Genomic DNA, 22073 nt, shown 5'->3' on the forward strand with positions numbered 1-22073 from the left:
TACTTGTTAATGCAGGAGTCAAAAGATGTGATTTTATTTCTGGATGAACTCTGCCTGTAAGGAACCAGGGCCTTGACTCATTTTCATTTTAATAATTGATTCGAACTGCCTGTTTAACCTTCCAGATATATGACTGTATTGTAGTTAATGCTATCAACAGTTACCATGTATAATTTAGCACTGATAGTCAATTGCAAATGTTGTAGATTTACACAGGAGGTATAAAAAGAAAACCATCATGTGCAACTGCAGAATTACAGACCTTATACATTCATTCATAGACATTCATAAGACAAATAACATTAAATCTAGTGGCCTAAATAGGCCAAACACTGTAGTTCCTCAGAGATGCTCTGTTGTGTTGTATTTATTTGATATTATTTATTAAAAACAAGAAATTAGAGCATTGTTATTGTTAACATGGGGAAGTCGTGGCCTAATGGTTAGAGAGTCGGACTCCCAATCGAAAGGTTGTGAGTTCAAGTCCCGGGCCGGCAGGAATTGTGGGTGGGGGGAGTGCATGTACAGTTCTCTCTCCACCCTCAATACCATGACTTAGGTGCCCTTGAGCAAGGCATCGAACCCCCAACTGCTCCCCGGGCACCGCAGCATAAATGGCTGCCCACTGCTCCGGGTGTGTGCTCACTGCTCTGTGTGTGTGCACTTTGGATGGGTTAAATGCAGAGCACAAATTCTGAGTATGGGTCACCATACTTGGCTGAATGTCACTTCACTTTTTTTAACTAAAACGATAAAAAAAAACAATTTTGTCAATTTATATATAAAGCTGTGATAAAAAATTTGATGAAAACCCTAAAATACTTAAATGAACAAATACCTAAAACAAAATAGGTATTAAAAGTAATGAACGCAGTTCATCGCTGATGGATTACTTTAAATCACTGCATGGTAAATCCTAGATCTCTTTGAAGCTTGTTTTAATATCATCCCTTCGTGCCAAGCTTTTAGCCTCCCACCTCCAAAAAAACCCTTCACTCAACATTCACCCTGAAATGGTTATTTTTAGTGTCAGGATATAGCTCGCTCTGCCCGTGCTTGGCTACACAGAGAGATTAATGGAGCGCGAGAGGAAGAGGGGAAGAGATAAAGAGGCAGCACACGTGCATGCCAGCCACATGGCAGGAGATGGTGCGTGGGAGCATGAGAGAGGATAGCCTGGCTGCCCAAGTGGGTGGAGACAATGGCGCATCGTGAGCGGGAACTTTGAGTGGAGGTGCAGCATTGATTATTTTGAGGCTTTCATTATAAATGTCATTTTCCTATCAGCCTTACGGTGCTTGTACACTTTTTGGTGTGTTCACATCACAGGAACTAGGATTTAGTTTTAAGAACTCCATTTCAGGGAACTAAATTAAACAAATTTAACTAAATTAAAAAATGTAATTAAAAACTAATATACCTACTTCAGAGTAGGGTCTTAAACAGTTAAATAGGAACTATCAGTGAAGCAGTGTACGCTGACTGACCAAAACGCATACGAGACACCGGCTAGCCAGCATTTTTAAAAAGCCATGTAAAAATTTGACTTCATGAACACGGAAAACAGTGATAACGGCATTTACCTGTTGTGAGCAGCGTCCCTGCTGGTTTGTTCGTAGCTATGACTGAGTTCCTAGAACTACGTGGTGCAAAAGCGCATTATGTCGCTCAAAATGCTAGATCTGTTCTGCTTTGGGGTGTGTTTCTGTAACGAGTGATGATTATGATTAATAATGTATCGTATACACAAGTGATCACAGGTGGAAAGATGCTACATTTTTTTCTGAATAACCACAGTAAATATACACAATTAATTTAACACTCTCATTAATTCAGCCATTTCTTCAAGCAACCCTACTTCAGCAGAAACTCAAACGATTAGATATGAGATAAATTTGATGAAATCCGAGCTTCCATTGACAGCAAGGGAACTACCACATTCAAGGCCCAGAAAGTTAGTAAGGACATCAATAAAATTGTCCATATGACATCAGTGATTCGACCGTAATTTTATGAAGTTATGAGAATACTTATTGTGTACAAAGAAAACTAAAATAATGGTTTTATTATATCTTGATTTTGTTTCAGTTTCTTCTCTTCCATGTCAGTCAGCGCATGTTCACGACAGTAACGTTTGTTTTCTTTGTTATTTTAGTTTTTTTTTGCACACAAAAAGTATTCTGGTAGCTTCTTGAAATTGCAACCACTGGTGTCACGTGGATTATTTTAACAAAGTCCTTACTTTCTGGCCCTTGAATGTCGTAGTTCCCTTGCTGTCTATGAAGGGTCAGGAAGCTCTCGGATTTCATCAAAAATATCTTAATTTGTGTTCCAAAGATGAGAAAAGGTCTTATGGTTTTGGAACAAAATGGGGGTGAGTAATTATTGACAGAATTCTCGTTTTTGGGCTGAACTACTAACACTGTAAAGAATTAAAGTACCTTTAAAGAACTCCTGGAAATTCTGTAGAACTCCCAAAGTGTTTTCCCATTTTGTGTGCTTTATGCATCAGATGTTCAGCTAACAGTCTGTTGATGTACTGCGTGAGGGTTGCACATGAACTAGATGTTCATTTATTGTACTTAATATCAGCAAGGCTGTGATTTGTTCATAGCTGCAAACGCCAACTTGGAATAAAATCACCCACTACTGTGGGCAAACTCTGCACCTCGCTCCAATTCCATACCTTACCACTCACATATTCTCATCTGGAGCTATTAGCATTCATGGAATGCAACAAATTTTAATTTAGATTTTTGGACATTAGCGTCACCCCATTACGCATTTTAACTACCGTAATGTAGCTTAACCAGCATGACTTCCTTGGTCAGTCAGGTTTACCTGATTATACTTGTTGACTGGCTTCAACCAAATTTAAGGAAGCTGATGTGCTAGCTAGACTAGCAACAAACTAACACTAACATTCCCCCTTCTCAGCAGGAAATTGATGTTCAATTTTCCCCAAGCATTTAAGTGAAGATTTGCAGTATGTTGGCAAACAGACAAATGCAATGTGAGAGTTTCCATTTCGTTTGTTTGTGATATTATCAGTTTGTCAAAAACCTCTGACTCATACAGTATGCTTTACGTTCAGTATAACTTAGAGCCACTCTCAGGTGTTAAAAATGTCAGCCGGTAAGAGTTTTAGAGGAAGTGAGATATTCTGCACTGAATTTAAAGAGGAACGCTGACTGTGAAGGATTACAGTGGAAGGCTTGGAATTATTTCAAGGTCCCCTTAACTCGAGGATGCTTCTACCCACTCTGAATAGGGGAATATGAATTATGAATGGGGTCACTGATGTCACTCGGCTTTAAAAGAAGCTCAGTTGGGGATTTTTTTTTTTCAGATTTCCCCTAAGCATAACTGACAGTGACTGCCTCTCTAGACCCCTCTGCAGATTCATAAGCACTCAAATTGTTCATAATCTGCACAGAGAAACTTGTTTTCTGTTTCTTTTGTTGCTTGACATCATGGTTTTAAAGGTTTTCATGAGTATTTCTCTTTAACAACACTTTTAAAAAAGAACTGTGGTGTTACCATGCTACAGAAATAGAATCAGGTTGTGATTACAGGATACTTTGATATAAGTTCACCTTATACTTTGGTAATGAATGATTATCATAGTATTTATTTATCATGGTAACACTATGCAACACGGTACATACCAAAAAACATTGCCATGTCCAAAAACCATGACAGTATCATGGCACTTTTTGTATGTTCAAGCTGAAGTTATATGAGTTGCCTTCCCACTAATTGAAAATCCCTACAAACTGGAGTCTAGCCTTGAGGAATCCCTTTTGTAGAAATGCAAATATGCTGACATTGAATGTGAAATGCGCTGCCTGATATGTAAAGTGTGATTATTTTTAATACCTGTGTTTATTACTTATTTACATACCCATCTCTCTCTATTACAGTGAAGAAAGCCAAGCTCGATGGACCACAAGGTAAGCCTGAAGTCTCACTGTAACTAGCCTTCCACAATATCTTTTTGTAATTTTATTTCCTGCAGCAGTCTATTAAATGCACTGGCATTTCTTTGCAGAGAAATTCAACACGTACGTGTCATTGAAGGTCCAGAACGTGAAAAGCACCACCGTAACCGTGCGCGGCAGTCAGCCATGTTGGGAACAGGACTTCATGTTGTGAGTTCCTCTTCACTTTCTTTTTAACAGTACAAGGAAAGGCTAGAAACAAGTAAGTCATAATGCTGATGCAAATGTTTGGGCAATGCATTCCAAGCACAGGGTCCTATTGTGCATCCTTAATGTGTGTTCCCTGGTTGCAATGCTGAGAATACCATCTGTGCTTGAATTAAACTGCATTCAGACCACTGATCTATATATGACTGGATTGCTCATCGCGTTCTAAACTGCCAACAGACAGTGAAGCCACCGGAAGTGTTCGATCCGCCATCTTACTAATCCCTTCCAGCAAGAGACCACCATTGAGTTACATTCAAACTGCTGACCTAAAATAACTATATTTGAAGCAAATCAGTCAAATGGGATTCGTTTTTATGTTATGTATATGTAAATTCATCTTTACTTCAGATGTTATCTGCAGTGTTTACGGTCTTTTGGGGCAGTATAAGCGATATATTCAAATCATTTAGGTGGGTGTGTCTGCTGCGCACTGACGACACCGGTAACTGATCCAACACAAAATATAGCCTATTTCTTTATGAATAAAAATTTTCAAGAATTGTTAAACATGATCAATATGAACAACATAATTGTATTATCCATTGTAAAATATTCAAATCCATTTCCGATACTAATACGTTCGAATGTATTAGTATCGGAAATGGATTTGAATATATTACAGTGGATAATACAATTATGTTGTTCATATTGCTCTATAAATGAAAAGTTTAACTTACTATCTGAGAAATAAAGCTTTATGTCTTTAAATCCGTATTGTATATAGTCAGTTATTTCTCTGAATTCAGATTTCAGAATGAGCAGTTTGTAGTTTGTTATATATGTTGAGGTAGTGTCCGTCTGATGTTTATCGTGTTCATGATGCTCACTACTGTAATGAACGTAACTTTTTTAATAAGTAGGGGAAATTCGCGACCTTTAAAAAAATAACCGTTTCCATGCCTAGGGTGTTTGCATTGTAATAATGTACAGAAATACTTCAGATTTATAAATGCTGACTTGTTAGGTGATTTTTTTCTAATTAAAATCATTTAATTTCCTATTAAGTCAATAGAACGTTTACGCACACTAAGGATTACCAATATGGCAGCGCGGCGTCTTCACTTTCATGAAGTCATGAGCAATCCAGTTCTATATTATAGATCAGTGATTCAGACACATTTCATAGCCTATATCGTGAGACCTTGAGCTAGTGTAGCTAGAAACATTTGCCGTCACAAACATGTGTAAAGTATGTTTCAGTCCTTACGACTGAGCTGACAAGAACCTAGATGAAGGAGCTATTTCTGTTTTTGCATATGACAGTTGGCATTCTCTTGGTAGTGCCAGTCAGGAAGTACCCCCTAATGGTTTCACCCTCAAGGGCCCAAATGTTGCTTAGCACTAATTGCAGTAAATCTTGTCTTCTATACTTAAGATAGATTATGTGTTGTGGTTGTCCTGAAAGAGTAGACATAAAACATTTAAATAGAGGAGTTCAAGAAGTACAACAAAGTAATATCTTAAATTTAGACACTTCAAAAAGCTTTGGATGAGCTCTTTTGACTTGGGCTAGTGTACCAATTCAAACATATAAGAATCTGCATAACTTGTCCTAGCAATCATCGTAGTAGCCACTAGAAGTGTAACAGTACATGTATTTGCCCCAAATTGTCACTGTTTGGTTTATGCAGTCAGACAACGAATACAGTCAGTTATAGGGATCAATCCAGAAGGGGGCGCATGTAGTAATGCAATGCTAACCGTCACAACAGGAAAGAGCAGACGAAGAGGCGATCTATGCAACAACCCAAAAAAAGTTGCGGCAAACAAGAACTTGTAGAACCGCCTGCTTGTTTTAAATCAGCAGTTCATGTTCATGATGCTCGAAATAAAGGAAGAAAAATATTTGTGGGTTTATATAGGAAACTCTATGTCGTTGCTGTTCCATAAGTGCCACCTGCTGTCAGGAATAAATTTGCATTTGAATTCAGTTCCTCTGCTGTTTTTGTTTTGTGCATGTGTCTTATGTAGCATAATTTCACAAATCTAAATTAAGAAAGTCTAATTCAAATAAAAAACAACTACTCATGCTACATATATGTAGCACTACTTTCTGTTCAGAATAAATGAAAAACACATCTTCTGTTGTATTGAACTCGTATTGAACTGTGACCCCAAAACCTAAGTACGTACCGAACCGTGACTTCTGTGTACCATTACACCCTAACTAGCCACCCAGACCAACCTAGCAACCAGTTAGAACAACACAGCAACACATTTGCATCCATTCACAAATAAGAAAGTTTTTGCACATTTTGTTCAGAATGTGAATGTTCTCATGTAGAACATTTTGAGACACTGAGAGCAAAACTACGAAAGCATCTGGTTGACACTGCAAAAGCTTCATTTTGAGTCAGCACCACTGTATCTTGCTGTGTAATGTCTAAAGCAGCACCACCACTGTCCCCAAGATTAGCCCCTGTGGTCTGTAAGAAGGATTGGTTTTAATATCAAAGTTAAGGCTCTTATTAGGATTTGATGCGGCTTTAGAGATCATAGTCCTATGGAGCTTCACTTGGAGTGGCGCTGGAGATGCCCAAGGCACAGATGGCATTGTTGTCTGTTCCCTGTTTGGTTTTTATTGCTATTTTCTCTTTCTTTTTCCATTTAATATAGTGCCCCTGTTAAAATGGATTTTATTTTTGTCCTCCACCATTCTCTGGGGGCTGTTTTTTGTCTTGCAGTTTCTCCACAGTATTTCAGAAACTTTTGCCTTAGTACTCTTGATTATTAATGTGGGTTTATTAACTGAAGATATATGAAGCAGTCATAACAGTATTGTCTCCATATCATCATAAAAACACATGAATATCTCTCTCCATCTCTCTGTTTCTCAATACTACCCTTCACTTCATCTTCTAGTGAGATTAACAGGCTGGATCTGGGCCTGACAGTTGAGGTATGGAACAAAGGACTGATCTGGGACACCATGGTTGGCACATTGTGGATCCCTTTGCGCAGCATTCGACAGTCGAACGAGGTACAGCCCAGATGGCCGGCCTGGCCTCCAACAGCTTGCAGCTTTTCTCAGCCTCTGTAGAGCTATATGTGTAGATCTGTAGCTGAAGCCTACCACTGGCTCTCATTGCAAAGAGAAAACATTCCCTGTAAGACTCTATAGGGCCTTTCGCACCGCAGGAGCATTTTCATAGTACCAGAACTAATTGTGGAACTACCCACTTTTTGGCCAGAACTGGATGCAATTTTAGTACCGGACTGCCTTTTTCGAGAACCAAATTAGCTCCTACTCCGGAGCGGGGTCTAACCAGCACAACTGGTACTAACCGCGGCGTAAGTATACAATGATTGGCCAGACGTGTACGAAAACGCCCTCACCCGCCATGATTTAAAACGCTGTGTAAACAACATACCGTAAACATTGTATCAACTTATTTCGCAAGTATTGAGAACAGCAATAGATGGACGGACGCTGAAGTGCAGGCATTCTGTTCTTTCAGTCGCTTTATGTAGTATACGTAGACATTTCATGTCCATTATTGTGAAACCTATGAAACTCAACAAAAACACAGCTCCGATCACAGCATCCTCCATCCTCCTGTTGTTAACATTGTTCTTCTTTGTTTCCGTTGTTGAACGCTGCGCACAAATGACCTCACTGTAACCGGTTTACGTCACTTACAATCCTTTAAATAATACTGGGAAATAGTTTGAGCACAATCGTCCCAGTACATTAGTACTTTACATTTAGTTCTGGACCTAAAGCGGTGCGAAAGGCCCTTATATAATATTTTTAAGGGTGCTCCGATCAGGATTTTTGAGGCTGATCACCAATTACAGAAAGCAAAGTTACAGAAAGTATTTGCCTATACGATCACCGATACCAATCTTTTTTTTATCATGTAGAATTATTTATAGTGATACATTAATCAGGATTTTTAGACATTTATTGAGGGCCTGAATTTCATTTGTGAAAATGGGGAGAATTTCCCTCTCATAGGTTTTTTTTTATTTATTAATATTTTTTAATTTGAGGGGTGGAAGGAAACATTTTTCAAAAATATTTATTTATCTCACCTAAATGTTCGATCATGAAGTGCATTTTTGTTTTTACACTCATGCAGTTGTTGCATAATAGTTTACACACAGCACAACACAGTTGCTCAAGCAAAACATTTAAACAACTTTTCTTACATTATCACAAACAAAATAAAAAATAAATTCAAATACAATAAAAAAACTAATATTTACAATACATTATATAAAATTTATTCTTATTTAATCGCTGATTGTTTACTTGTCTTCAGTGAGCTTAAGTTTTTTTGTTTGTTTTTTTGGGATATTGACACTAGTGATAAAAATTATGAAATTTCTTTGATATCAAAATGTTTATATCATAAAGACATTATTTAAAGCAAAAGTAACTTTATATGTATCGTTGGGGTGAAATAAAATGACTCCCACTCCTACAGACAACAACATGTCTCTGAGCGCATTGCTTTTTTTTTTCTCTTGTGTTTTAGGAAGGTCCAGGACAATGGCTGACTTTAGACTCCCAGGTCATTATGGCTGAGAATGAGATCTGTGGCACCAAAGATCCCACTTTCCATCGAGTGCTTTTGGATACACGATTTGAACTCCCATTAGGTATCCTTGCTGTTTTTTGCTTTCTAAAATACTGCATTTGGTCCACACTCATCCTAATGCTAACCCATAGTTTAAATAATTCTAGATATACCGGAGGAGGAAGCTCGATACTGGGCCAAGAAATTGGAGCAGCTTAATGCCATGAGGGACCAAGATGTGAGTCTTGTTGTGTTTACAGTCCTCCCCAGAGCCCAAGGGCGGAACATGCATTAATTTGAGTCTGTCAGAGTACTCCTGAGACCTGGACAGTTTTTTTTCTTTGCCTTCTGAACTACTGACCTGTTAAAATAAATTTTTGTTTGCTTATTTTGCAGTACACATACCAGGAGGAGCACGAGAGACTACTTCCAATGCCATCAACTCAGTGCTGTGAGCTTTCAAGCGCTACTCACACTTACACACACACTATAAATTGCAAGTCCCCTTGGTAGGTTGATGTGTGCAGAAACTCATTAGAGGTCCAGTCACCCCATCAGCAGGTCCAATATGAGATTGCTTTATCTCTGAGCACTAGATGGATGGCTTAGCATCATGGTGCATAGAGATTTCCTGGACAGTATTCAGCAATATCGCAAGCATGTGTGGGTTAAGGAGGAGCGGGAATCTTTGGTTTGCCAACAGGCCATTTTTTATTGCTTTACATCAGAGCTATTAACCATTAGCACTTAGCGTGCCTGGGTGAGGTCACTATTCTGCACTCCAGACATCCAAATTTACGTCTGTGTCACACCTGGTAGTTTTACAACCTAGATTTATAACAAGCTGCTTGTTCATGGTCACACAGAGGCATGTGTCTCAAAAAAAAATATTTCTTGGCCTGCTTCTAATTTTTGTGTCGACTCATTGTTCTAATAGGTAACTGGAGTCTATGGGGGGACCAGCAAAGTAAGTAAACTTTGTTTTATGGGTTAAAAAGAAATGCATGAAAACTTTCATTGACTCCTCCCGAAGTATGATGGGCATGGTTTTGGTCCTAGAACATTAATATTTAAAAAAGTACCAGATATTACAGTTAATCCACACAATTTACATCTAAATTCTGCACTTGCTTCTCAGATGACGATCCAGACAGTGCTGTGGACGATCGAGACAGTGATTACCGCAGCGAAACCAGCAACAGCATCCCGCCTCCATTCTACACCACTTCTCAGCCCAACGCATCCATGCACCAATACCCCATCCGTCACATGCGCCATGTCTCCCACTACAACGACATGCATGACTATGACTATGATAACCAGAGACCTATTAGGTAAATTTCCCCAATTCCTGGTTGTAATGTATTTTCTAATTCTAGTCACTTTAGCATCTATCAGTTAGTAAAAACATTCACTGTGTCTGTGGGACTTTCCTCTGTTCTTATTCCTATGCATTGGTGACTATACAAGCCATGGATGAGCGGTCATTGCATACACTTCATGGGTTTGGAGCCACACTGGTGCCACTCTTTGATATGAATGAAACGTTTCCCCTCAATTGTTCGTTTTGGCCCATTTCACTTCAAAACGAGTTTTTTATTTCCTGTACATTATGTCTTGCAAAAGTGGTATTTTCTACATTATTGCATTGCATGCTGGAGACTTTGTGCTCTAAGACTCTTGCCTTGTCCCAAATGGCACCTGAAGCTCCTTCTCCAAGTTATTTTACAACACACCCTGTGGAAAAAAAACCTGGTTAGGTATGTTTTTTTAACATTGCAGCTGGTTTGAACTGGTCCTTAGTTGGTCCTGAGCTGGTTATCAGCTGGTCCTGAGCAGGAGCTGATGCTTAGGACCAACACATGACCAGCTATTAACCAACTAAGGACCAGCTTAAGCCAGCTCAAACCAGCTGCCATGCTTCAAAACATATGCTGTTTTTTTTTTCAACAGGGCAGACTGTTGGGGAACTGTCCCTTAAGATAGTTTTACCAACAAGAGGCATAGCTGCCTCAAAGCAGCCACCCTACAGTCTTACAAATGGGTAGACCCTGATCCCAAAGTGATGCTTTTGATAAGAGTCTCTTAGTGGCTGATTAACCATTGCCTTAAGTTGGGTAATTTTCCCAAAACATAAGGTGAGATGAAAAAAGACATTACTCATGCTCCTCCTTTTCCTACCTCCCCCATCCCCTTCCCTCTCACCAGACGCTATGATAGTTTAGACTCCGCCACCAACGACTGCAGCGATCTCGATTCGGCTTCTGGCTCAAGCAGGCGGACCAGCCGCCAGTACTCCTTAGACAGTAGGCACTCGCTCTCTGATAGGTGGGTCTCTGTAGCTCCTACACCTCCACCCTCTTCCACCTCCTCCTCCTGCTCTTCTTCCTGCTCCAGCCTGTGATTCCGTCCCGCTGTGATGATGTCGTGGAATTGGACTTGTCTGGTCCTGTGGTCCTCGCTATGCTTGCCATGCATGCGCACCAGTCCTTCTTTTACATACATGGTCTACTGATATATATACTCTATGTATACCTCTTTGTATATGTATCTATGTCCTCTATTATGACTACTGTGTACCTGTTAATGACCTGTCACCTGTTATTAGGTTACCAACCCATGCGTCTCAGAAGCTTTTTCTTGTGACTTCTGTACTGTGTAATCGGAATTTGGTGCAATTGCAGATGGGGGTGTTTTTTGTGAAGTCTGTTATTTGCCTGCTATATGCCTGACAGAGTTAGAGAATAACGTTGAAATTCCAAAAGCCTAGTGTGCGCTAATTACATAGCCTTTAGACACACTAGGCTGTGTGTGGGCAGCAGAAAGGACCATGCTGATGGCTACGACAAGGACCAGGGGATGTTCACATCACTGATTTACCCTTTCAGCATCTCATGGACAAAACCTTTCCGAAAGCCAAAATGTGTTGTGTGGAAGACAGGAAATAAAGCTGTGTGTGTGTCTTGAGAATTTATGGGTTTGTGTGTGTGGAAGTGAGAAAAGGTGACAAGGATATATGATTAATCGGCGGAAAGGCTTGACAGAATTGTGATTGTATGTGCAATTCTGTGTGTGTCCTGTGGCTCTCATATTTCCTCTAGTCTGAATGCCAGATGCTTTTTGGCTCACAGCCTATTACACACCCCATCTCTTTCGCTTCTGATTCTTCATGCATTACTAAACCTTAGGTCCCATAATCGATAATGTGTGTGTATGTGTGTGTGTGTGTGTGTGTGTGGCAGTGCATCTTTTCTTACTCATTGCATTCTCTCAATCTCTCTACACCTAATTGGCTCATTCATCAGCAAAGATAAATAGTCTTCCATTGTTTAAAGTGTCACAGGAAAATGCTGTATCCCCTTTTCTTTCAGCTCAGTGTTTCTCTCTCTGTTTTTTCAATGTGTTGTCCTTTCTTAAATCCACCTGGATGAATCTGTCCATGGACAACTCTTCCCATTGGCATTTAGCATTTTTTGTGAAACAGTTCTTTTTGAGTCTGTATGTTGATGTGAGTTTTTTTCCTTCGAATCCCTCAAATTAACCTCAGGATTCTGTCTTGTTTTCTCTCACCACCTTACCTGCACGCATACATCCATAAATAAGCAGAAACTTTTTCCCTGCTGAAGAGAATACTGTTAAACCAACCCTAAATTTGTTTGCTTGTCTTAGCTGGTTTAAGATGGTGTATTGGCCTGCCTTCTGAGAGACCAGTTAAGAGCAGAAAACCATATTTGCCAGGTTTAAGCTTTTGTTTTCAGCAGGGAGAGACTTCTATCAGCTGACAAGGATAATTTTCCTTTATGGTTGGTCGTTCCTGCTTTCTTTACCTCAATTTTAAGGCCCATAAACCCGTATATCAGCAGTCTTGTTTCTTCAATGACTTATAACTAACAACTCTTTACTCCCACAGCCCCACCGGCAGTAGTCGCTATGCCTCCTCGGGTGAGCTGAGCCGCGGCAGCTCCCAACTCAGTGAGGAGTTTGGCCCAGAGGATGGTGAGAGCTTCCGAGGTTCCGGAGAGTTCTACGATGAGAATGACTCCTACCATTCCTGCCATTCCTCCGTTAGCTATGGTAAAGACTCACCTGGTTGGGATCCAGATGAGCCGCATGGCGTCTACAGTGATGATGGGGAGTATAACAAAGATGGAGGTGAAGAAGGTGCACTATATGATGAAGAGGATGGTGAGATCTATGAGCAAGAGGAAAGGGAGTATCCCTATGAGGAGGAAGAGGAAGGAATGGTGTATGAAGAGGATGGAGACCTTTACCCACTGGATGGTACTCTCAGTGAAGAGCAGGAGCCACCTTACACCCCTACCCCAACCAGCACTGCTGCAGTGTTAGCTCCTGAGGCCCCAACCAGCCGTCCACCACTGGAGAAACAGGCTTCCATGCACCAGCAACAGCCACCACAATCTCAACCACCATTCCAGACCATTGAGCCTAAGCGAAAGTCACCGCCCCCACAGCAGCCACAGGGTGTTTTTGCCAAGGTCCCTCATACCTTGACCCCACCACGAGTCTCAGAGTTGGAGCCTGAGAAGGTCCCAACACCTGCAGGCAAGCTGGCAGCTCCTTCTGAGGAACCTTTGCTTACCCCTGCTACTGAGGTCCTGCCTGAAGCAGAACAAGAAAAGAAAGATGCTCCTCCAAAGAGGTAAGCTTGTCCTTGGAGAAGGTGTAGCCTTTCATGACATTTTGCTGAATGCAAGTTATATCTAAAAAAAAATGTCCATCCTTTCCCAGCACACCAAAGTTGGAGCCACCTGTGGACCCTGCACTAAGGGCCAAAGCCAACTGGCTGCGACTCTTCAACAGGGTTCGCCTTCAACTTCAGGAGGTACATGAGGTCTTGTGAAGCCTGACATTGATACTATATTTGTTTGATCAGCTTTCTCCAAGTACATAGTAATTCAATAACCAATCAAAGTTTGCCAGCTTGCTTATGCTCCGTACAGTTGGTTCTGTTGGCCAACATTGGGTTGTCAGTTTTTGGTTAGTCTTGCCCGGCGTTGTTGTCCTTTTTCTTGCCTGTCTTATCCACGTCATGTTACTTTTTTGTCACTTGCTTTTAAGTTTACATTTTACATATGTTTACAAAACAAGCCTTTGTTTTGAGATTTAATGCCCTATCCCCTCTTTGTGTTCCACCCCATTTGTTTTTGCTTTTTTGTGTTTTTTTTTCTTTCAGTTTTTTGTCATTGCCATGACGATTGTCATGCTCTTCACTGCTTTACTGAAGCTGGACAAGCAGTCTGAAAGGTGGGTGTGACTATGTGTGGGTCCAAATTAAACACATATTCCTGACCGATGGCTGCAGCCTGCTTCCTCTGAGATACTCATGGAGTTGTTATGAAAGAATAATGATGGATGAGATAAAGATGTCCGGCAAATCCAGTCTAATTATGAGAGAGTCCTGCAACTGACATCAAAACAGACAATGGTCTTTTTCTTTATTATAAATTATATAATTGAAATTACATTGTGAGGTTTGCATGGATATTGAAAATTTTTTAAATATGGTTTAGCAGATGGATTAAAGAGAGATGTAGAGATCTGTCACTGACCCTGCTATAACTCCCTGTTGTCCCCAGGCTCGAGGCGAGACTCCAGGACTTGCGTCACTCTTTTTGCAAGCAGGGTGAGTGTCACCAAAGGACTGCAGCAAATTTTTCAGAGCAGCTATGCGTCTGAGCAATTCAAACTTCATGCTTTAGATGATATATAATTTATGTAAACATTTAAACATTAGGACGTACCTGAAGTTTTATGAATCACTATGAAAAATACGCTCTAGGGGTGGGCGGATCAATCCTAATATCGATAATATCAATGCCAACGTTTGTATTGGTATTGGATCAATACTAGCCCGATTAGATTGAAACCCTAGGTTATTTTTCTCTCCTCTATACTTAATACATTGCTTAATACATTTAACAAAGATTAGACTTGTCTGTGTGTGTATATATCACTCTTTTTACATCTCGAATGCAAACATTGCTGCTCCCCCCCTGCTATGCTGTTTTGTTGTCATGCCATCATGTGACTCAGTGGCTTCAAGCGCAAGCGGATACTTTGGCTGCAGAGAGAGATAGAATGGTATAAATTCACTACTGTAGCAACATCACCAACTTAACCACCTTATTTTTCAATGTTGAAGTAAGCCTGTTTCTCTGTGAATGTGCAAGACTTCTGCTTCATTATGCACAGTAGGGAAATAATGAGAAAAATAACAAAGTGCATTTTTTGTTTTATCCACCATATGTGTCGGTTCACAACATCAAACAGCAAGATGAACTGTTCTGTATAGCTTAAAATTGCTGAAAGTGTATGAGACTGGAAGCCAGACCCATAAAATGTACTTTATTTAGCCTTTTTATACAGTATCACTGTCTTCAACGATTAAGCCACATTAAGCTTTTTTCTTTTTTAAATAATGGTTTCTATCAAAGGAAAACACATAACATGCATGCACTTTGTGTTCATATCCTGGGCTGCTTGCCTGCATATAGTTTGCATCATCAGTACACTGAGTTTTTTTGACCTTTTAATATTACTTTCTTAATGCATTAAGCCACTTTTTTTTTCTTTTTCTTTTTTTCGTTATAACAACTTTCTATTGGAGGAAAATGCTTAACATGAAACTTAACTTATTGTTTTTTTTTCATGTGTAATGTAAATCAAATGTTAATTCAGTTCATGTTTTTAAGCTTTTTATATTTATTCCAAAATAATAACTCAAGGCAGTATACATTTTAACAATATATTTACAATATATAGTTACTCTTTTTAATTTTTAAACTTGTATCTATTTAGATTTTTCTCGGATGATCATTAAAAGATTGGTTAATATTAGTCAAAGACAGAGATTTACCTCAAATTTCAAGCTGATTACTCATTAAAAACTCCCACAGATCATGTTTTCATGCCTTTTTAAATCTTACTTTGACATAACAAAGAGGTTATATGTAAGTGTATGATTTGTTTACTTACTTTTTAAATTAGCTTTCCAATTAACACCATTATATTGTTAATTTAGACTGATCCGCAAATTTGGAATGCACAGAAAAACAAAAGGCAGGATTAATCACATGAAACATCCACAGTCCAACATAACCAGTCATATCCAATCATATCGCAGTAGAGGCATTGCCTCCTCTCACATGACTTTCTACCATTCATTCTCATTTACCCCCCAACAAACTCAAGGCACGCTTCAGGGGGTCTGTTAAAACTCAATGGGTTCAGGGGAGGCCAGAGAGACGCGGACTCCCGCTGTAACTTTACCTGCTGGTATTACTGTTGGATAATGTTTCCAACAAGTGATTTATATACTTTTAAATGTTATATTTTGTCAACTTGACATTGTTTTATTTTTTTACTACAGTTCATTCAATATTATATATATATATATATATATATATATATATATATATATATATATATATATATATATATATATATATATATATATATATATATATATATATATATATATATATATATATATATATATATATATATATATATATATATATATATATATATATATATATATATATATATATATATATATATATATAATACATCTACACATTTGATCCGCAGGCCTGGAGGTGCTCTTTACAGCATAGACAGCATGCCTGACTTACGCAAGAGGAAAGCCATTCCTCTCGTCCGAGACCTGGTGAGTCACACAACCTCATCTGCCTCAGTGCGTCAAACTTTCAACTAAAGCATTGCTGGGTCCAATATCACCTTCCCAACTCTTCAAAAGCACCGTCCATACACATCAGAGTGGTTATTTTGGGCAGCAGTCTGTCAAGGGTCTGTAGTTCACAGAAGCCTCTGTAGCACATCTGTTTGAATCAAGGCTACAGGGTTAGACGTCATTAGAGCATGACTCAGCTCCATTCACCCTGTAGACTGATGCATCTCCAGCCTCATGACTGCCTCAATGTCTCCTTTACAGTCCCATTCATTTAGGCCTGTGTATTTTTTCCTGAGCTGACTTCATTGTCTGCTAACCTTGTTTTGTGCCTGTAACCTACTTTGGGAGCTTGTTGAACTTTTCCTCTGATGCATCATTGGTTCTCGCATGGATAGAGGCAATATAGATGTTAAAGCCAACAAGAAATCTAAATGGATCTAACTAATGCATGTTTCTGGTCTTATCATGCCTAATTCATCAATGCATGTTCAAATACAAGCAAGATACGATGTAATGATAACCACATTTAAATGTAGCTAGTAATTAAATCTGGTTACAGCCAACACAATTTAGTGCTAAATTTATTGCATTGCAATTAAATTAAGTTTTAACAAAATGCTAAAGAGTTGTGTTGCATTAGTGCATGTTTATTATCTACATCGACAAGCTGCAGAATCCATTTTTGAGTTTACTTGTTAACAACGCTTTCTGAAGAAGCTTCTCATTAGATTGGCAGGAGTGTTAGTTGTGTATTGATTAAAGTAACAAGAGCCAAAAAAAACGTTCATTAGTTGACAGCTGTTGTGTAGGTCTGGCTGTACTTATCCTGGCAGCCTTCACTGGAGATCTGTCAGAGCTCGCTTTGACGCTACAGACTGGAAGATGAGGGAGAAATTACCATACTGCACTAAACAGCTCCGCAGTTAGTCGGTTTTAATCCATCTTACCGTCACCGATACTGACTCTAAGAGTCAGACGCCAAAGTGCTGACTTGAGCAGAATGAAAATGCATGTCAAAAACAATTCAACTAGAGACAAAGTACCTCCTCCCTCTCTTTCTTTTTCTCTCTCTGCTCTCTGTGTATTTCAGTCTTCCACATGCATTCTTGTTGGACAAGCACTTTTTTGTGGCCTCTTTATGTAAATACTTTCTTCATGTGGCCTCTTTACATGAATACTTTTCTCCAAGTCAGTAGATCTTTAAAAAGTAAAACCTTTTTGACTTAGTCAACCCTGGTTGAGTTGATGTATGAATTAAAAACTTGTCGTAGTACCTTTGGCAAAATTCTAAAATGTTTTTGTTTTTGTTTTATTTCTTTTTTCCAATGCCTAACCTCCTGCAGGCAATGGTAAGTATTCACAGTTTCACTTTTTCAGCACTCATGGGTAAAATTCTTCAGTTCCAACCACAAACTCAACAAATACATACAGTTTCTCCTAATTTTATTTTGAGACCTACATTTTTTTTTTCTTGTAGTCCCTTGTCCAGAACTCTCGAAAAGCAGGTATCACTTCTGCTATGGCCTCCAGCACACTTAACAATGAAGAATTGGTATGTCAACAAGACCCGTTATCTTCCTGGACATTGATATTTTGCACTCCAGAACCGTTTTCCATTTACCTGTTGATTTATTATGACCATGCAGAAGAGTCACGTCTATAAGAAGTCCCTGCAGGCTTTGATCTACCCCATTTCCTGTACTACACCACACAACTTTGAGGTGTGGACGGCCACCACCCCCACCTACTGCTACGAGTGCGAGGGGCTTCTGTGGGGCATCGCTCGACAGGGCATGCGCTGCACTGAGTGTGGGGTCAAGTGTCACGAGAAGTGTCAAGATTTGCTTAATGCAGATTGTTTACAGAGTAAGATGCTTGATACAAAAAATACACTACTGTTCAAAAGTTTGGGAAAAGTTTCAGAAATCATTCTAAAATATTATCAATATTGGAAACAGTTTGTGCTGATTAATATTTTTTTGTTAATAAGTCGGAATGGGAAAAACTGAGTAATTATGCTGATATATATATATATATACTGTATACTATTGTTCACAGATTGTGGGATCATTAAGATTTATATATATATATATATTTATATAGAAAACATTATCTGTATTTTTTTAAAATATATAACTATTTATAATTTTTTGTCATATTAAAATATCCGTCAAAAGTTTGGGAAAATAATTTTTTTTTATCGTATTTTATTTGCATATAAATACAGTAAAAACAGAATTATTGTGAAATATTGTTACTCTTATTACTACAGTAGAACGTTTTCTTTTCAGAATATTTTAAAATGTATTTTATTTCTCCGATGACAGCTTAATTTTCATCAGCCATTCCAGCAACTCATATATTCATATTTTTTTTCAGATTTTTTTTTTTTTTTACTTTTATTTGAAATATAAATCTTTTGCAACATTATAAATGTTCACTGTCAATTTTAATCAATTTAATTGCATTCTCGCTGAATAAGTTCATATCTTTAAAAAAAAAGTTAGTTATTTTTTTGTTATTTTTTGGTATTTTATCACAGTTTTCGCAATAAAAATAAAGCAATGAAAACATTAAAAATAAGAAGAAATATTATAGATGTCTTGAGTCAGCGTATTTCTGAAGGATCTAAAGAGTGGAGTAATGGCTGCTGAAAATTCAGCTTTGCCATCATATGAATACATTCGATTTTTAAATATATTAACATAGAAAACTGTTATTTTAAATTGATTGAATACTTGCAGCCATGGTGAGAATAAGAGACTTCTTTCAAAAACATCAAAAAACCACATCTGTTCCAAACTTTCAGCTGTAAGTGTAAATATAAGGAGTATTGAAATAAACCTTATCCGTCTTTCACAGGGGCGGCGGAGAAGAGCTCTAAGCATGGAGCTGAGGATCGCACGCAGAACATCATCATGGTGTTGAAAGACCGCATGAAGATCCGTGAACGCAACAAGCCTGAGATATTCGAGCTGATTCAGGATGTGTTTGGAGTCATCAAGGCAACACACGTGGCACATATGAAGCAGGTCAAGCAAAGCGTCCTGGACGGGACGTCCAAGTGGTCAGCCAAGATCAGCATCACCGGTAATGACCCACTTTGACTAGAACAAGTTTGTGTCATATCGGTTAATATTAATATCAACCCTGTTGTTTTTCCGATCAGTATTATGTGCCCAGGGCCTGCAAGCAAAGGACAAAACTGGCTCCAGTGATCCTTATGTTACGGTGCAAGTAGGCAAGACTAAAAAACGAACCAAGACCATCTACGGCAACCTCAATCCTGTATGGGACGAGAGCTTCAATTTGTAAGTGGCTTGTCAATTAATATGTGTCAAACTTGTTGAGGATCAGTGCTTATGGTGATACAAAAACACCTCAACAGTGAGTGTCACAACTCTTCCGATCGGATCAAAGTGCGCGTTTGGGACGAGGATGACGATATTAAGTCCAGAGTAAAGCAGAAGTTCAAACGAGAGTCTGACGATTTCCTCGGTCAGACTATCATTGAAGTTCGAACGCTGAGTGGAGAAATGGACGTCTGGTACAACCTGGGTGAGCAGCCTAGCATTAATTCCATAAATGTAATGTTATATATTTATGTTGCGCACAGGTCGAACAGCAGTGTAATGCTCAAAGATCAGACAATCTCAACTTTGACCCCATTTGCCAATTACCTTTAGAAGCAAAGCCAAGGATTACAGAACAGTTAGCTATCTGCGAAATCTGCCAAAAACTGCCAGGCCAGTAGTTGGCGCCGTCACCTTGTTAGTAAACAGTACCTGTAGGGAATTGACGATTATATGATGTATATGATGCGTTTCTGCTGTTGGTTGTAATATTGGTGAAGTAAATCCACACTTTGCTGAAGAAGCGTTAGCAAACTCTTGAGCAGCAACAACAGTGCCATGTACTCCACCATTTCACATGTTTGTTTGCACTTGCCTTTAAAATCGACACGTACTGCACATGTCTACATACCTAACATACTACGCACACACGTGACGTTTTCAAAAACTTGCACTTTGAAACCCAATTTCCAAAATATTTGTCATTATACCCAAAAACGCCATTGTCGTGTAAACGAACAGACAAACTGCTTATAAAGTTTACTGTTTTTTGCTGAAAACGTTGTAGTGTAAACGGCCCATCAAAGTGAATGGCATGATTTGTTTGCTCAGTTTGACTCACTTACTTGCTAACATACTGTAGCAGCCTTGTAAAATTGGCATTGCATGACACTACCTTGCGGAAAAGACACTTGAAAATTTTACTGCATTAAAAAAAAATGGAAGTTACACATTTTACTTTACATTTTTCTAGAACTTCTAAAATCAACACTGGGTCATTTGACTTCAAAATATACCTTTTTCTCCATATGATTTTCAAATGATTTTGTTTGCCTAATTATTATGAATTATTGTTTTTTTTATTACAATTTTTGTACAATTTTATTTTTCTTACAATTTATTTTTCTTACAATTAAATTTTTCATGCATTTTATGCATGATTTGTGTGTGTGTGTGTGTGTGTGTGTGTGTGTTTTTGGACAGTTTTCATTTTTGCATACAATTTTTGTATGATTTTCTTTTCAGTATAGTTTCCTTTTATTTCACCGATTTCCATATAATTTTCATTTTTTTATAACTTTCTGACTATATTTTATATATTTTTTTCTTTATTGTTCTTCATGGTTTTCTTTTTCAGATGCTTTCTGCTTAATTTTCTTTCAGCTTTATGGTTTTTGTGCCACTTTCTTTTTTTTATGGTGTACCAACCTCATTTTGCTTCCTTTCAGACAAGCGTACAGACAAGTCTGCTGTATCTGGAGCCATTCGTATGCACATCAGTGTGGAGATCAAAGGAGAGGAAACTGTAGCTCCATACCACGTTCAGTACACTTGCTTGCACGAGGTCAGTCTGATGCTTTCATGATCATATTAGTCATTCTCATTTTCCACCTACATTTTCTTATTACCAAGCTTAAGTCCATAGTATCAAATTAGTCCTTAGCGAATTGATCCTCTTTCCATCTCTCCATAGAACCTTTTCCACTATCTAACGGACATCCAGAATAATGGGGTGGTGAAGATTCCAGATGCCAAGGGTGATGATGCATGGAAGGTTTACTTTGAAGAGACGCCTCAAGAAATCGTAGATGAGTTTGCCATGCGTTACGGAGTGGAGTCCATTTATCAAGCCATGACGTATGAATCTTTTCTTCTAAAAGTTTTGCCATTGACATTTTAGCTGTTTGCTTATGTACTTTTTGTTCTTTCTAGACATTTCGCCTGTTTGTCATCAAAGTACATGTGTCCTGGAGTGCCTGCGGTCATGAGCACCCTACTGGCCAACATCAACGCTTACTACGCTCACACAACCCAGGCCACCAACAATGTGTCTGCCTCTGACCGTTTCGCTGCCTCCAACTTTGGGGTGAGTGCTTCATCCAGCCATACCGAAAAGGAAGATTTCAGCATTGAAGTGTTTGTACTGATAATTTGGGATGGTTTCGTGTTTGTTCTTTGTAGAAAGAACGATTTGTCAAGCTTCTGGACCAGCTTCACAACTCCCTGAGGATTGACCTCTCTATGTACAGGGTATTGTGACTTTTTGGAGTTT

General features: G+C 38.7%; 1 protein-coding gene across 1 annotated transcript in view; it reads left to right on the forward strand.

The window, feature by feature from the left end:
* Positions 1-22073, forward strand: part of unc13a (unc-13 homolog A (C. elegans)) — a 44760-nt gene that overhangs the window by 2561 nt on the left and 20126 nt on the right. Inside the window, exons 2-23 of the mRNA XM_059569518.1 lie at positions 3924-3953; positions 4052-4151; positions 7074-7191; positions 8693-8816; positions 8902-8972; positions 9131-9185; positions 9672-9701; positions 9873-10068; positions 10943-11062; positions 12645-13394; positions 13484-13577; positions 14332-14378; positions 16346-16424; positions 17926-18000; positions 18095-18314; positions 19311-19538; positions 19618-19759; positions 19837-20006; positions 21250-21365; positions 21495-21658; positions 21734-21887; positions 21983-22051. Coding sequence (XP_059425501.1) covers positions 3924-3953; positions 4052-4151; positions 7074-7191; positions 8693-8816; positions 8902-8972; positions 9131-9185; positions 9672-9701; positions 9873-10068; positions 10943-11062; positions 12645-13394; positions 13484-13577; positions 14332-14378; positions 16346-16424; positions 17926-18000; positions 18095-18314; positions 19311-19538; positions 19618-19759; positions 19837-20006; positions 21250-21365; positions 21495-21658; positions 21734-21887; positions 21983-22051 — 3152 coding nt within the window. The remainder of the gene's footprint in view (positions 1-3923; positions 3954-4051; positions 4152-7073; positions 7192-8692; positions 8817-8901; positions 8973-9130; positions 9186-9671; positions 9702-9872; positions 10069-10942; positions 11063-12644; positions 13395-13483; positions 13578-14331; positions 14379-16345; positions 16425-17925; positions 18001-18094; positions 18315-19310; positions 19539-19617; positions 19760-19836; positions 20007-21249; positions 21366-21494; positions 21659-21733; positions 21888-21982; positions 22052-22073) is intronic.

This window comes from Carassius carassius, chromosome 16 (assembly GCF_963082965.1).
Source record: "Carassius carassius chromosome 16, fCarCar2.1, whole genome shotgun sequence".
Lineage (NCBI taxonomy): Eukaryota > Metazoa > Chordata > Actinopteri > Cypriniformes > Cyprinidae > Carassius > Carassius carassius.